General features: G+C 37.0%; 1 protein-coding gene across 1 annotated transcript in view; it reads left to right on the forward strand.

Annotated features, from left to right (window-relative positions):
- The first annotated feature begins 2,213 nt into the window (after nucleotides 1-2,213).
- FAP (fibroblast activation protein alpha) overlaps nucleotides 2,214-17,921 on the forward strand; it is a 73,737-nt gene continuing 58,029 nt past the window's right edge. Inside the window, exons 1-3 of the mRNA XM_072811475.1 lie at nucleotides 2,214-2,489; nucleotides 3,779-3,957; nucleotides 4,287-4,371. Of these exons, the coding sequence (XP_072667576.1) occupies nucleotides 3,952-3,957; nucleotides 4,287-4,371 (91 nt within the window). The 5' untranslated portion in view covers nucleotides 2,214-2,489; nucleotides 3,779-3,951. The remainder of the gene's footprint in view (nucleotides 2,490-3,778; nucleotides 3,958-4,286; nucleotides 4,372-17,921) is intronic.

The raw sequence follows: 17,921 nt of genomic DNA on the forward strand, positions 1-17,921 counted from the left end.
AATTACAAACTCAGAGGCATGTTGCCTTATTTTCTCCCTTACATAACAATTAGAAATTAGAAAATAGACCAGATTCAAAGAGTGATTTAAATTCTGTCAATTCTCATTGATGCTCTTATGCCGCTTCTTTCAGATCTATAGTTATGTGATAGTTACTAGGAACTTTGAAGATCTCAGGTGTCTCCTAACTTGGATCTCAAAATCTCTTTGATGATGGAATTCTGATGAATCCCTTAATTTAAACAAGTCCCTGGAGGAAGACCTTTTCGTCCCAGCCGATATATAATGATTGCTCTGACTACCAGACCCCGATTGTAACAGAACTTTAACGAAATTAAGATTTTGGACATTATCCCTGTAGAGTGAGACTGTGCTCTTTTAAGACATGTGTAACAGCATCCCCTGAAGATGTGAACATTGTGCATATTTTAATGATAATGATTCTACCATCATACCCTTAAAATATCTCTGAATAAAAATTCTGTGAGATGTCAAATTAAAAAATATTTATTACTATTGAATCAGCTTCAGGAGGTATTATAAAGAAACAATGTAATATGCCAACATTGGGTACTGTTGGAATCTTGGGCGAGTTATCTACTTTTTCTGGGCTCCATTTCCTAATCAGTAAAATGAGTTTTGGTTATGAGTTAAATGAAATAATATATTAAAGCTCTTTGCATATACTACTGAACTGCAAGTATTTATTGAATGTAAGTAATCAGGTGGGCAGGCATGGCCTTCTGAAGAGCAAATTCTTATTTTATTAAAATCAAGGCTTATGTTGGCTCCACTCCTGTTCTCCTACCCCTTACTTATCATTTGTCCTTAAATGATCTTAGTCGTAGATTTTGGTTCATAAGTGTATGTCTCTTTCTTTATCTCCCTACCCTCAAATAAAAAGACAGCACTCCTATTTTTGCCTTCAGCATGGTCTTACCGCCATTCACTCTACGAGTATATCGCTGGATGTGTTTTCCAGGAAAACATCTAACTCAAACTCACTTTTGGCCGACACACAATGGCTACTGCTAAATAGTTCTAGAAATCTGTCTTAGTATGCTAAAGACTTATGTTACAGTTAACTTTCCCAGTGGACTTACTAGAATGTAGTCCTATTCCAAATTAAGCCTTAGAAGACTCATCTTGGGGAAAAGCTCAGTTGAACTTCTATTATCCTAATTCTTGCTCTTCATTTTTTACAGGTCAAAGTCATAGTTTCCATTTCTGTAGCATTTTAATAGATCCAGAGTCACTTTCTGTAAAAAAGCTTCAGTCCTGACACTCAACCTACTTTATGGCTTCTAAACATGGTAGGTGGACTTTCTGACTCCCCTCCTGAGTCTATGCTGTAGTCAACAGACAATCAGAGGTCTCTTTCATTCTAAGCATGAACCAGCCTTAGACTCCTTCGCAACCAGAGCTCCAGAAGGGGAAAAGAAACCAGTATGTAAGAGCTTGCCTGCCCCGCTTATACTAGAGAGTAAGTAAGCTCCTTGAGGACACAGACTGTTTTCCTGAGAAATATGCTGATTAGATGCTGACTCAGTATATAAAATAAGAATGATAGTCAGTTTCCTTAATGTTTTAAAAAAATGTTAGCATAAGCATTTTCATATTCACTCTGAAAGAAGAAAAAGTCAGTAAAGATGTTATAGTATTAAAAGGATCCAAATTTTTGTGGGAGTTTCTGTTTGGGTGAAAGCTAGAACACTTCCACAGTATCTCAGAAGGCCAGACATGTGACACTCTATTAAAGCAACATGTCCCTAGCCCATGGAATCACATGGAAAAACTCTGGACATCTTTACTTCTGTAGTTGGTCTCATTTTTCTAAAAACAGTTTAAACCAGTAAGAATTTTCCAGAAGTTGAATTTGAATCACCAACCTTCCAAGGAAAAAATAAACAAAACTAAATAAACACATTTCAGCTTCAAAATTTCCCCCACTCACTAACAGTTTCAACTTAAATTTGTTCCACTTAAAGCACCCCAATTTCTCTATAGAACCTGTCAAATGAGTCTCCTGTAGACGCCTACACTTGGCTGCAATCCTAAATGATACTCAGACCAGACCACGTCAGTACACTTTTAATTGCTAAAGCGAATAGTAGCCATTTTAATTACACCCTAATCATTTATTACAGTCACTCTTCAGAAAGTTAAATCTTGGAAATAACACACTAAAAAGTACTTGTGGACTCTGGGGCTTTGGCAGGCTGGGATAGAACTTCTGAGAACATGCTGTGTGAATTTTCCAAAGGAGGCAATCAATCTGAGAGGACCCACATGAGAGCTGTTCATTTGGAACCTGGCTGGTGGCTTTTATCTTGGATTTGAGCATCTCACAATCAGTGGACACACCTGCAAGTATAGAGCATAACCTGGATATTACTCTTAATCATTGCTTCAGTTTGTAAAGAGCTGGTCCCATCAGCTGCCAAAGAGGGAGGCTCATCCAGAATCCGGGTGGCTACATCTCTCTGCCAGTAAGTACTTAATGACTCATTTTCCTCAACAGAATTTTCATAAGACTGGAATTCAGGGAGGGATGTCTGGAGAATGTCTGAAAGGAAGTTCGCAAGCCACTGTCCTGCTGTTTGCTGGAGAAAGCCTCCCATGGAAGCCAAACCAATTGATTAAAGCAAATAGTAACAGATTTCAGTATTGTTTCCTCATTACCTTTCATGAACAACCCATGAAATGTCATCATGAAGTTTGTTTTAGTCAGGTGGAGAGCATCATAAACTTCCAGAAAAAAAATCATTAGTGGAAAAACTAAAGATACAGGAGGTTAACAACTGTGTTTATGTGGAACCACAGAATCTACCTGAGTGACTTGCACTGAGCCAGCCAGAGTACTCCAAGACACTGTTGCTTGTATGTATTTTTTAAAAATCCAGTCAACCATTTTCCTGATCTGTCAAGTTGACCGATTGCTTTGAAATTATATGGATTTAGCCCAAACTAAATTGTTCTTAAGACTCACTTCTGTTTTCAAATCTTTCTTATTTGTTTTAGAGGCTTTATGATTACTAAAAGGTCTTCTCCCTCAGAATATATTCTGAGATGGAAGCAAAAATATCACTTTTGCAAAGCCATTTCCATTCTTCCAAAGGTCTGCTGGTAAATTATTCTCACTGATCTTTCCATCTTTCTGGCCTGTGCATACACACCTAACCCATACTAAATTTCACCAGATGGCATTTTATTTCTTTAAAGTAAAGCAGTCGTGGGTTTAGACAGTTGAATTTTTAAACTTCTGTATTTACTGAAAGTGCATATGGTGCTATATGGACAAAGAAATTGTGCTGAAAGAAAAACATTTCTGTCCGCAAGTACCTCATAATCTCCCAGAGGAAGAAAAATGTGCAGTTATGTGGTGTATGTCTCATGAAATCTTCTATAGCTTTAATTTTCCTTCTCTGCTAAAAAATAGCTATGTGTATGTTGTGCATACCTTGAAGTCATACTATTTTAAATTCTTCTTTTGGTTGCAAATAAAAAGGTTACAACAAAATGCAATCGCTTGCCAAAGTGATCTGTGAGTGATTTCTAGAAGAAAATGAAACACAAACCAGAACTTGTTAAAAAAAAAGAAAAAAGAAAAAAAAAGACAGAAAGAAAGAAAAAAAAATCCTGAAACCTCTGTATGTCAACGTAAGCAGATGTTGGTGTAGAATTTACAAGGATGAGAAGGCTATAAAACCTCCCTTGAGCCACTCACAGTTCATTTCAAGGCCAAGAACGCCCCCAAAATCTGTTTCTAATTTTACAGAAATCTTTTGAAATTTGGCACGGTATTCAAAAGTCCGTGGAAAGAAAAAAACCTTGTCCTAGCTTCAGCTTCCAACTCTGAAGACAGACTTGCTTCTTTTCAACGGTTTTCACAGATCCGGTGACCCACGCTCTGAAGTCAGAATTAGCTAACTTTCAAAAACATCTGGAAAAATGAAGGTTAGTATATGCAGCCTCAGGTATTGCTAAAGAATGAGGACTGGCTGAGTTGAGTTCGATCAGAGTTTTCTATTGTTTAGAAGGTGAGGTTTTGTACCTAAGTATGTACTTCCTGGAGTGGGTTGGGATTGGGAGATTGTTCTAAATATACTGTAGAAACATTTGTCCTTGCAGAGCTGGGAGGATTCCAGCAATTATAGCCAGATCAGTGGAAAACAATCAAAGACTTTGTGGGGAGGAAGAAATAGGATTTAGGTGTAAACAAAGTCTTGCCATTTCTACTACTTAGCAGAAACTGTGTATATGTCAATTTTCTTTATTTTATGTAGACGTGGTTAAAAATTGTATTTGGAGTTGCCACCTCTGCTGTGCTTGCTTTATTGGTGATGTGCATTGTCTTACGTCCTTCAAGAGGTAAGAATTTTCTCTAATTTGCTCTTATCTGCCTAGGATAGCTCAGAAAATGCACTAATGCATGGTCACAAGTGATTGAACATTTCCTGAGTGCTTATTTCCCAAAGTAAGTCTGTTATTTCTAAGAAGACATATAAGCTCACAGATATGTTGTTGAGCAACCAGAAATACTGAGGAATTTAAGGCACGAGTAGGAAGAGATTCCCAGTATTACTTCAGCAATAGAAAAACCTAAGCACTATTCCGTATCACCCCCACACCCTCCACATTATCTGCTAAATTACAAGTTTGGACAGGCCTTTAGAGAAAATATTTTTAACTAACGTTGCTTTTCATTATTGGATTGCCTTATGGAAAATAAAGATAAGTAAGAATGGAAAAGCCCAAACAGAACCTATGGAGTTTTGTATTATGAGACTTTCCAAAAATTTAGGGAGGCGGTAGAAAATAGAGATTCCAGGAATAGCTGTACAGAAAAGGTGAAATTGTTACTCTAGATACAGTAGCAATGAAAAATCAGATTAGAAGACTATTATCAAGCAAGCATTATGTTTGGTGATATATCGATCCCTTTAAAAGATTACCATTGATCTCAATTTGCTGTAAGTTGCAAGATACTATGAACTAATATTTGGGCTAGTTGAAATTTCAATTAAGGCTGTCTGCAAATAACCCAGTGATATTAGGGGAATAAGTTTTTATGAAACAATTGATGAAGAGAAGCTCAAATTCAAAAGCAGGAAAAAAATGACAACAATAACAGATATTGTGCCTTGGGGTCTTGGAAAAGGGGAAAGGTTTGTACTAATAAGTGTTAAAGTTTTATGATAGCTGAGGGGGAAAATGTTTTTAGTTACAGGTTATCTGACAGTAAAGTAAGACCAATGGTAAGCCTTTAGCTAAAAAAGGATTCTTTGCTTTAAAAAAATGAAATATAGAAAAATATTTTGAAAAATTCAAAATACTAATGGGGTTTTCACAGGATTACAAAATGGAGATGTTAATCGATATGATGAAAGCAGTGTTCTTTAGTCCTTATTTCTGCTATCTGCTGGCACTCGAGTACTCTTAGGCTGCTGAGATGTATGTATGCATCCGTATTTTTCATATTTTTTTAAGTTAAAATTGTTTTTAGACCAGTGTCTTAACTCCATGGGTTTGGGCCATATTTCCCCCAGAGGAGTAACTGTCAGATGAGGGATTAAGTCCAATTGACCTACTGAATGCTAATCCATTCAAAATTAACTCCTTGTTTGGAAAGACTCACTAGTACTTGGAATTAACACTTTGCTCCCTCAAAAATTAATGTTCTGAGAACAAAAGTGTGTGGAAATTATCGTGAGCTTGCCCCATGTTGACAGGCAAGATTGGGTTGCATGGGCACTTGGGAATTTAAGCCATAATTTTGAATGATAGGTATACTATAGTTATACATTTATAAAAACTATATAAGTATATAATATATAGGTATTTGTATAATTATATACAATCTCAATCCTTACCTTCTTCCCAATTTTAGACTTGTATATATTATACACATCAATATATATTATAAACTATGTATAGTATAAAAGTCCTGTCATTCATAGCATAGTCTTCTTTTTCAACCAGCAGGATTATTATCAGAGCAAAGTAATTTCTCAAAGAGTAATCAAATTAAACTTTAGATGAAACTTTATTACTGATTCAGCAACAGAAAAATCACCAAAAAAAAAAAAAAAAAAGCTGAGAACTGTATCTTTTCTATCTATAATGTCATTCTTTAAGTTGGTTGAAGAACTTCTCAGAATGCCACTTGCACATGGGACAATTCATTGCCTTCCTTTCCTGAGCACTATGGAGGTTGAAGCCCACAAACCAGTGTACAGGCAGCCCAGATGCTAAACGCATCCTTCTAATCTCCCTCCTGTCTTCTCACCCCAATCCTTAGTCTTTCCAGGTCAGGAGCTTTGCTCTCACCTCTTCCCAATGTGAGAATAGCATCTGAGGTACTAAGGGAGGAGAAGGGGAGGAGGAACAGAGAATTCAAGGCCAAATGAGTCTCCAGTTAGCCTTCTCACACTTCCTCAGAATTCCCATTACCTCACATTGGCCTTACGTGGCCTCATATTCTTAGCTCAGGATTTTGGCTCCAGTGTAAGAACAGTCTTCCTTTGAGAAACTTAAAGAGCTGCTTAAGAAACCTTGGTTCACTTATTTATTTATTATTGAAGAAAATCCCACCAATGATCTGCCCAACATTGTGCCAGTTGCTTGGGAAACAGAGGTGCTGCAAGCGGTCTAGAGTTCCTTGTGAAAGGCAAGGTATAAAAACCCACTATGGAGGGATGGTCATCACTACCGGATGGGATTTCCGCCATTCCCTGCCAGGTCCCAGTGGAAGAAGGAGAGAAATGGACTTTTCCACACAGGGAGAAGGTCTTGGGAACACCAGCCACAGTTCTAAGAGAGCTGTGGAGGAATTAGGCAGGATTTTAGGAACAAATAGGAAAATGTAGTGGTGAAATGGAAACGATCCATTTAGATCATCCACCTAATAATAAAAATAAGGGATAACTTTTTTGGAAAACTTTCAAAATTTCTTATTTTAATTTTCACCGAATGGGAAGCACATATGAGTTTCTATCCCTTAGTCCCAGGCCACCCCCCATTGGCCTCAGCCTACCCCCAACCCCATTCATTTCTAGCCCTTTCTTAGTCTCCTGCATTCTGCCTGAACAGAGGTTCACTTTGTCTCTTCTTCCAAAGCACTGCTCCACTTCCCCTGTGAAGATGCAACCAGGCCAAGAATGGAAACTCACCTCCACACCTTCCCCCTCTTTTTGCCAACCCCAAAGACAAATGCAGAGATCTCATTTCAAGAGATTTCATGAGATAAACACAAACACACAAAAAACTGGAATTGGACAGTGATAGAGGTTCTGGAATTTCAAAAGTAAAGTCTATATGGCTTTGCCTTATGATTTACAGTCTCTGAATTGCTAGACCTGAATTTGTGAAATTCATGTGTGAAGGGAAAGGTTAGTGTGACCTGCCCTCCTCTTGATTTCTACTGAGTATAGAGCTCCCCACATGATGACAAGCAAATGCTCCATAAATATTAGCTCTTATTTTTCTATTTTAACATAGAGTAGCTACTGAAATAGTGATAGCTAGAATTTCATTACCTTCATTCTAATAGATAAATAACACAAGGATGGCAAGTAGGCCCTACTGCATGATGTATTTCAATTTCAAAGATGTTCTCAATGCTGAGAGTAGGGAGTCTTTACCCCTGGGTATCATCCCCATTCCTATCCCCCACCTCTTTGGATCAAAAATAAATCTTTTTCAGAAACTTTTGTGTGCAGGGCACTCATACAGGACAATAGCAGCTCTGGCACAAAAGCAAGAAAGGAAAAAGGGAGAAAGTAAAGGAAGTTGGAGGCGGGGATAGAGGATAAAGTGGAAGGAAAGAAAGAACAGGGGGAATGCAGTGGGGAGAAAATCTCAGTTCCTCTGAGCGGGGCCTCTAAGTCCTCTGGTGAAAGGAGAATCATTCTAAGTCCAGCCTCTGATCTCCCTGTAATCCTTTGTCTACCTTTAAACAGTTTGTCCTTTGCTGTTGTTTTGGGTCTGCTGTGTTTTATACAAATTTGTATAGTTGCAAATTTTTAAAAATCAGGTTTCAACTAGGAATCTTAGATTTTTGACTCCTCTTTAAGTATTAGATCTCACAACATTGGGCCCATGGTAATAGTCGAGAAGTAGGTGCTATCTTTAGACGGGCAATGCATTCTCCAGTCTGCCACAGACCTTACAACTTCTTATTTTATGGTGCACAAGACACCACATTCATTTACAGTATCTGCCAGATTTCTAGAAACAGTTGGTTTTTTAACCCTTGGACTGGAAGAGGTGTATGATTCCTCCAGGGATTAAAAATAACAATCTACTGAATATGAAAAACCTGAGAATAGCAGCCTACAGTTTTCCAGTATCATACTGTCCAGTCCACTGTGGGTCCTAGACGTGTCGATTATTTGACCAACAATGATTTGTTAAGCACCCTTCCAAATAACTGCCACCAGTCTGGGGCATGAAAGCCAACTTCTCCATCCTTGGGAAAAAGCAGTCTGATAATAAGCCAGTAAATGAATACAAAGAACAACTAGAGTGAGGGTTGTGTTAGACATCTAGGGCTGCCACAGACGTGGCTTAAACAGCTGAAATTTATTTTCTCACAGTTCTGGAGGCTGGAAGTCCAGGATCAGGATGCAGGCAGGTTTGGTTTCTTTGGAGGTTTCCCTCCTTTGCTTGTAGATGGCCGCCTTCTTGCTGTGTCCTCACATGGCCTTTTCTCTATGCACACATTCTTCTGGTGCCTCTTCCTCTTATACGGACACTAGTTTTATTAGATTAGGGCTCCACCATTATGATTTTATGTAATCTTAATCATGTGCCTCCTTCAGGGCACTGTCTCCAAATATAGTCACATTGCGACTTAGACCTTCAGTCTGAATTTGGGAGACACAATTCAGTCTGTAATGAAGATCATAAGTTAGCTTCTCTGAGATGATATTTGAGCTAAGATCTTAAGGACAGGGAGGATGCCATCCTCAATGCAGAGGGAAATGCAGGCACAAAGTCCCAAATGCAACAGGAAAGTGAGTTCAAGGAGCCAAAAAGAGAATGATAGCTGTGAGATAAAATCATGTAAACAAGTTAACACAGTAAAATATGTATCTACATATATATATGATTATATACACACATATAAAAATGCATAGTGATTACTTACTTAGCTAAGTAATGCCCTATATAATTCATTTCAGGAGATATCTGAATCCATGGACAATTTAGATAGAACAAAAATCAATATTTTGCAAGGAGAAATATAATTTCAATGTTTGCATGTTAGGAAGAAACCCACTGTTGTTCTTGCTGTTATTATTATTACTACTACTATAACTTCAGTCATCACTTTTTGTAAAATAAGATACATGTGAGACAAAATCATCTTCAAAGGAGATGTGAATATGTTTTTAAGGCTTGAAATTTTCCCAGTATCAACATTCAGAACTGTGAAACAGACTCCCTCAAAAACATCTTAAGAGTTTTAAGCTTGTATTTTCACTGTTCTTTTGGAGGAAGTCTGAGGAAGTCTGAAGAAAAGGTTCAGAAAGTTCATGAACATAAAAGAGCTTTTGAGTTAAGTGTAAATAAATCAACTTTGCAGATTATATTTCCGTAATTTGCACTTGGATTTTAAAATCACAGAAGATGAATCTTGCCAAACTTTCTCCAAGTTTTGCCAAATTCTAAATAATATAGAAAATAATGCCAGGCTTTGGATGAATCCCATAATGCAGAAGAGGTTTACCTGTCTCTGATTTCCAAGAGAATTGTGTTACAACTTACACAAGAACATGTAGTCATAGACATACCTTGAAAAAAAAAGTTCTAAAGTTCAATTGGGGATGTGTAATCCAGGATAAACATTTTTAAAAACCAGAGACTGTCAAACTGAGTTTTAAAATATATTGTAATAACAGTTAATACAGTAGGTACAAATTGAAATGATCTTTCCGTAAGATAACCAAATACTAATCAGTCTTTTGTTTAAAATTTATTCCGTATTTATATGTAAAGAATTTTTCATTTCAGTATCTTTGTGAAATAAAAAAATAGTAAAAACAGAATAACTTATAGCTGTTATTAACCTTTACTTATATTAATCTAAATTAAATTTTTTATACAGATTATGATTTTATACCTGGTGAAAAAACTGAGGTGATGGAGCTCTTTAAAGGGACCAGATAGGTATACAATGAAATATTAGCCAGCCATCAAAAAGAACAAAATCTTTCCATTTGTAACAACATGAATGGAACTAGAGGGTATTATGCTAAGCAAAATACCTCAGTCAAGAACAAATACCATATGATTTCACTCGTGTGGAATTTAACAAACAAAACAGATGAGCATAAGGAAAGGAAAAATAAAATAAGATAAAAACAAGAAGGAGACAAATCACAAGAGATTCTTAACTCTAGGAAACAAACTGAGGGTTGCTGGAGGGGAGGTGGGTGGGAGGGTGGGGTAACAGGGTGATGAACATTAAAGAGGGCACTTGAAGTAATGAGCACTGGGGTTATATGCAAGTGCTAAATCACTAAATTCTACCCCTGAAACTAATAATAATCTACATGTTAACTAAACTTAATTTAAATAAATTTTTTTAAAATAATAAAGAAACAGGATAGAAAGACTTTATGTCAAAAAATCAGATAACATAGGTGAAATGGAAACATTTCTAGAAAGATACAAACTACCAAATTTATTCAAGAATAAATAGAAAATAAGAATAGAACTGTAAGAACTAGAGATTGATTCAGTGATTTAGAAACTTCCCACAAAGAAAACCCCAGGCCCAGATGGCTTCACTGGTAAACTCTATCAAACATTTAAAAAAGAATTATTACTAATCCTTCACAAACTCTTCCAAAAATATAAAAGAACACCTCCCAACTCATTCCTTGAGGCCAGCGTTACCATGAAACCAAAATCATACAAAGATGTGACAAGAAAAAAAATGACGGAGAAATATATCTTATGAATACAGATGAAAAAATCCTCAACAAAGTACTAAATTCAAGCAAAACAAATTCAGCGATCTTCAAAGAATAATATGCCATTACCAATGTGGAATTTATCCTAAGAATACAAGATTGGTTTAACATTCAAAAATCAATTACTATAATAAACTGTATTAATAGAAGAAAGGGCAAAAATCATATGATTATCTCAATAGGCACAGTAAAAAGATTGAACACCCTTTCATTATAAAAACACCCAGCAGACTAAAATTAGGAAGAAGTTCCTCTATCTTTTTTTTTTAAGAATTTATTTATTTATTTATTTATTTATTTATTTATTTATTAATGAGAGAGAGAGAGGCAGAGACACAGGCAGAGGGAGAAGCAGGCTCCCTGCAGGGAGCCTGATGTGGGACTCAATCCCGGGTCTCTAGGATCAGGCCATGTGCTAAAGGGGCCTAAACTACTGAGCCATCCGGGCTGCCCAAAATCCCTCTATCTGATAAAGAACATCTACAAAAAATTCACAGCTAACATCACAGTGGTAAAAGATTCAGTCGTTTCCCCCTAATATCGAGAACACACCACTTCTGTTCAGTATTTTTTGGTGGTTGTACAAGGGCAATTAGGTAAGGAGAAGAAATAAATAAAAAGTATCCAGAGTGTGGGATCCCTGGGTGGCGCAGCGGTTCGGCGCCTGCCTTTGGCCCAGGGCGCGATCCTGGAGACTCGGGATCGAATCCCACGTCGGGCTCCCGGTGCATGGAGCCTGCTTCACCCTCTGCCTGTGTCTCTGCCTCTCTCTCTCTCTGTGTGTGACTATCATAAATAAATAAAAATTTTAAGAAAATTAAAAAAAAAAGTATCCAGACTGGAAAGGAAGAAGTAAAACTGTCTCTATTTGCAGATGGTATAATCTGGTTTATAGAAAATCTCAAGGAATTCACCAAAAAACTATTCAAACTATAAAAACTTTAGGTAAGTTGTAAGATACAAAATCAATATATAAAAATCAATTGCATTTCTATACCTTAACAATTAACAGTCAAAATGATCTAAATAAATGGAAAGACATCCTACATAAACTTAATATTTATATAGATCATAAAACTAAATATTTTTAAGATGGCAATACTCCCTAAATTTATCTACAACTTAAATATAATTCTTATCCAAATCCAAGATAACTCACAGAAATCGACAAGCTGAACCTAAAATTCATATGGAAATGAAAAGGGCCCAGAATAGCTATCTTGAAAAAGAACAAAGTTGGAGGAATCACACTTTCTTATTTCAAAACTTACTACAAAACTTACATAATCAAAACAGTGTGGTGCTTGCATAAGGATATACATATAGATCAATGGAATACAATTTAGAGTCTAAAACTAAAGCCTATATATATATATATATATATATATATATATATATATATATATTTCATTGTTTTTTTTTTTTTGTAAGGGTGCCATAACAATTTAATGGGAAAAGTTTTTTCAATAAAAGGTATTGGGATAACTGAATATCCACATGCAAAAACAATAGCAACAACAACAACAAAAGCATGCTGGACTTCCTTCCTCACACAATACAAAAGAATTAGGTCTAAATAGATCTGAGACTTAGATGTAGGAGTTAAGTCTATAAAAGTCTTAAAACATAGAAATAAATCTTCATGTTCTTGAATTAGTCAATGCTTTCTCAGATAAAAGCACAAGCAACAAAATAAAAAGTACATACATTGAACTTCACTGAAATTTAATGCTTTGGGATTACAAAAGATACCAAGGAAGTGAAAAGACTACCCACAAAATGGGAAAAAATGTTTGCAAATCATATATCTGATAACGGACTTGCATTCAGAATATATAAAGAACTCTTAAAAGTCAATAATAAAAAGGCAAATAATCCAATTTAAAAACAAAGGATAGACAGCTCCCCCTTCCCCCAAAAAAGGTATACAAATGACCAATAAGCACATGAAAAGATGCTTAACATCATTAGTCATTAGGAAAATGTAGATTAAAACTTGAATGAAATACCAGGCATGAAGTTGCAGGTGGAGCAATTAGGCATCTATGATAGTCTACCTAGTGAGAAATGGCTTGGCCTTGGGGGTGCAGTAGAAATGGAAAAAAAAAACAAAACAGACAATAGAGAGATCTTAGAGACTGAGTTGTCAGGCTTGGATGTTGGACAAAGGCAGTAAGGAAGGAGGAGGTCAAGGATGACTCCAGGTATTTGAATCGAGGAACTACGTGGGTGACAGTGCCATTGACTTAGAGACTTAGAGAAGTCTGGAGGGACAGCATGGGACTCTTTTTTATTTTTAGCTTTCAACATAGTGAGTTTGAAATGCCTGAGAGATGTGCAGAGATGTTAAGGAGGAAGTTTTAATAGACAGGTCTGCAATCCAGAGAAGAAATCCAACTGGGGATTTCAGGTGTGACAGCAATGGTGGAGGTGAGTCGGCCCACGGATATGTAATAGATACCGTGGGAGAGAATGAAATGGCTGAGGAAAGTCGTTCTTCCTTAGACCCCAAGGAACAGCAATATGAGCCACACCAAAATCTAAAGTAGAGGTTAGAGGATGAGCTGACAAAGGAGACTGAGTGAGCTTCAAAAAGAGACAAAGGATCCCTGGGTGGCGCAGCGGTTTGGCGCCTGCCTTTGGCCCAGGGCGCGATCCTGGAGACCCGGGATCGAATCCCACGTCGGGCTCCCGGTGCATGGAGCCTGCTTCTCCCTCTGCCTGTGTCTCTGCCTCTCTCTCTCTCTCTCTCTGTGACTATCATAAATAAATAAAAGTAAAAAAAAAAAAAAGAGAGAGAGAGAGAGAGAGAGACAAAGGAGGGGCAGCCCCTGTGGCTCAGCGGTTTAGTGCCGCCTTCAGTCTGGGGCCTGATCCTGGAGACCCTGGATTGAGTCTCACGTTGGGCTCCCTGCATGGAGCCTGCTTCTCCCTCTGCCTCTCTCTCTCTCTCTCTCTCTCTCTCTCTCTCTCTCTCTCTCTCTGTGTGTGTGTTTGTGTGTGTTTCTCGTGAATAAATAAATACAATCTTAAAAAAAAATACACAAGGTTGGCTTTCACTTTGAGGATCACCCAAATGGCATTGACTGTTCCTGTTCTTTTTCTTTTTTTTAATTCAACTTGCCAACATAGAACACTCAGTGTTCGTCTCATCATGTGCCCTCCTTAATTCCTGTCACCCAGTTATCCCATCCCGCCACCCACCTCCTCTTCTGCAACCCTTTGTTCCAAGAGTTAGGAGTCTCTCATGGCTTGTCTTCCTCTCTAATTGTTCCCCACTCAGTTTCCCTCCTTTCCTTTAGGGTATTGTTCCTGTTCTTATGCATTGTGTTGACCATATCTTCTGATCTTCAAAGCTTTAGAGATCATGAAAAAAATTCCCTCATTAAAATAACATAGCACAACAATCACACAATACACAAATGGACTTTTAAAAACCTGACAATTCCTCTGACTTACGTTGTTCAGTGTTATTTATAGAAAGAACCACAGAAAATTGCTTTCAGAAACTAGGAACTACTAGATTCTTCAGTGACCTCTTCTCTCTGACAAAGCTCAAATTGCCTCATTTTCTCTTAACCTACATTTTGAGGTGTAATTATTCTACCCTTTTGTGTGTTGCTTGGTTCTTGACCTTATTTTTGTGTTTATTTTGTTCTGCTGTTGTTGTTTTGACATGTGCTTTCACTTTTAATCACAGCGTAGTAATAAAATGCCAGCCTCTAAGATCAGATGGAGTAGATTTAAACTCCATCTCTGTTATGTATTAGGCAAGTTACTTTACTTCTCTAATATCCATTTCCTAATCTGTAAAATGGTGCTAATAATAGTACTTATGTCTGAGAATTGCTGTGAGTATTTAATGGGACCAATGCATGTAGTATGCTTGGTACTTATAAGAACTTAGTAAATTATTACTGATCTAAAGTTGCCTCAGATCTATCTTTTGTTCAGGGTTGTCAGCCTTTGCCGAAATATCAGATGAGTTTGTAAGTAGTATATTTCACATCCTAGTATTTCCTACACTTGTCCTTGTGGCGCTCCTTCCATGTGATATGATGGCTGGAGGTGAGGCCTCTTCCCAGAGAGCATCTCTATAGACCCCACAGACACACAGGTGTGGTGTGCCTGGGAGCTCCCGTCACTTTCCTTGAGGTGGCTCATAAGCATCGCTTCCAAATCAAGGTCAAAAGTGAGAACAAAATGACCTTCCAGCAATTTGAGTGCCCATTTGAACCATTTTTTCTCATTTAGTTGACAATGAATATCAGAGCTAACATCAGATATCTCTGCTCTGACGCTCTCGATTTTTCAGGCCTGGAAAATTAAATGGCAGAAATAGAAACAAAGTCCTAATAATGGATACACAAAGCTTTAAGAGAGAAGTAGGAAAACAGTGAATCACTACTGTGAATCATTTCTGTGAATTGTAATTTCTTGGATTTGTAATTGAAACAATTTTCAGCTTGGCTTTAATAAGTTGAAAATGCAAATAACTAAAGTACAGTTAATTAGGGTATTTAAGCAGTGTATGAGTAACTTGTGCTAACAATGGACCAAATTGAATTTAAGGGCACTATCAGGAGTTAAGTGTTAACCAAGTGAGTGTCAGCTACATATAGAAGAGAAATATGCTTTCAGAATTGGTCTGTGCTTCTGTTCAATTATTTAATTTAAAAATTATAGATGTCAAAACTGAACTTCCAAAATAATCAGAAGATTCTATTTCCAAATTAAAACATTATTTAGAAAAGGGAATGAAAATCTACTTATTCATTCAGTAACTATTTGTAGAATCTTTTCCAAGTGATTGGAACTTGTTGAATGTGATTGATGCCATGGAGTGGCACTTTATACTGATTTACACACTATCATGCACTCAAACCACTAGAAAACAATGACCTCCATGCTTTCCCTGCAATCTCCCTTTAATCTAATCTGGGGCAGAATCAGTCCACTTACTTCATTCTTCAAGGATCAGCAGAGGGAATATACCCAAAGAAGAGTCCATTTGGACATAGCCTCAAAGCAATAAGCAAGAGGACTGAATGGGAGTATAAATGTTAAAGGATACCATTAACATTCCTTAAAAGCCATGATCAACACTTAGTTGTAGGGTGTCTATGTCTATGAGGTATGGATTGCTATGCAGGCTAGCCCCACCCATGTACCAGGAGTTTATAGGCAAGGAGCAAGTCCACTGATAGCCACAGGATTTCAATGAATCAAGCAGGTTCAATGAAATTACTAAATTGCAGAATCATCAACTGAAGGGCTTGGTAAAAATAAAAGCTACCAGGGCCTCAGGGCCTAGAGATTCTGAATCAGTAGGTTTAAGATAAAGACTAGGAATCTGTTTTTCAAAAAACAGTCCCAGTGACTCCAAGAATAAATTTTGACACAGTCTGCAAATGAAGACATGTCCAGGTAGAAGAGTGTACATGTGAAATTCACAACATCCACAGGAAGGTAAAGAGTAAGGGCAGGCATATCTTTGTGGGAGAATTAATGAAAGTAAGTTAATATAAAATCTGTTCAGTTGATTTATTTCTTCATTCAACAACTATTTATCATGTTCTCACTCTATGCTAAGTACTGTCCTGGCTACTGGGCATATAATAGTTAAAAAAAATCAAATACAGACTACTGTCAAGGGGAAGCACCTACACCTTATACAACTCGCATAAATACAGAGATGAAAATGGTTCATGTACAATAAATTTAGGTAAGCATTGAGATAGCAGTAAGCCAATAACATTTTCATAGAACCCAATGGAAGTTCATTTCTCCTGGTAGCTGACGTAGAGGTCAACACTGATGGTATAGTGAAACATAATTATGTTTATGGTCTTTCTAGATGTACAAAGAACCAAAGCTTGGTTAGGAAATTCTGAGTAAACTTCATGTCTCATAACTCATAAAAGTGACCTAATGCAACTTCTCAGAACAGATACATTACTCCATTGCATTTATGAACATGTAGCCATTTTCAGGAGAAAGAATTCCTAATTTAACTTATTCCCATGATTTGGTATTACTCTAATCCCATCCTGGCTCTGGCATAATCACAACTTCTGAGCCCTGGCTACACCATATGTGAGGTTAAGAGCAATTGCCTACCCTAAATCTGTGCCATGAACCTTCCTCGTTTCCACATCAGTATGGCCTGGCTCCTCTGGATATGTGTTTTGTACATCTACTCATCACTTCTTGGGTGTTGGTGGGGCTTATTATCATTATAGTAATTAGTAGTATAGTTAATACATGTTTAAAATTGCTTTTCAGATATTTTGAGTCATAATATGACATATGCTAAGTTCTATATATATGTTATTGGCATTTATAGCTCCTATGCACCCATTTAAAATAAATGACTAACTAGGAAATGATATGCAATACACTTTCTTGGATACTCTGAATTAGACATTCTAATAGAGTAAATAACAAATCCCTAAAAGCTTTCTGAGAAATCTGACATGGATCAGAATGATTGTTAACGATATGAAAAGGAAAAAGAGTAAGTATTCTAAAAATAATTTGAAACTCTTGTTTTTTGTTAATTTTATTTATCCATATATGCGATAATAGTACTAACTCTATTTTGATCAGAATTGTGATATTTCCGTTATGGAGGTATAAGATGACCAAAATGTTCCAAGCACAACTGATGAATTTCATCATAGTAAAATGAAACTGAACATTAATTATATATACTAATAGTCTAATCTGAAACTGCATTTCCTTTACTGTGATTTTAGTAGATATTTAAAAACGAAACAGTTCCCATGGTCGAATTAGTTTGGGAAACACTGTTCAAGAATATTTATTTTGGGATGGGATGCCTGGGTTGCTCACTGGTTGAGCGTCTGCCTTTGCCTCAGGTCGTGATCCGGGGTCTGGAATTGAGTCCCACACCAGGCTCCCCGCAGGGAGCCTGCT

The sequence above is a fragment of the Canis lupus genome, chromosome 34, assembly GCF_048164855.1.
Source record: "Canis lupus baileyi chromosome 34, mCanLup2.hap1, whole genome shotgun sequence".
NCBI lineage: Eukaryota > Metazoa > Chordata > Mammalia > Carnivora > Canidae > Canis > Canis lupus.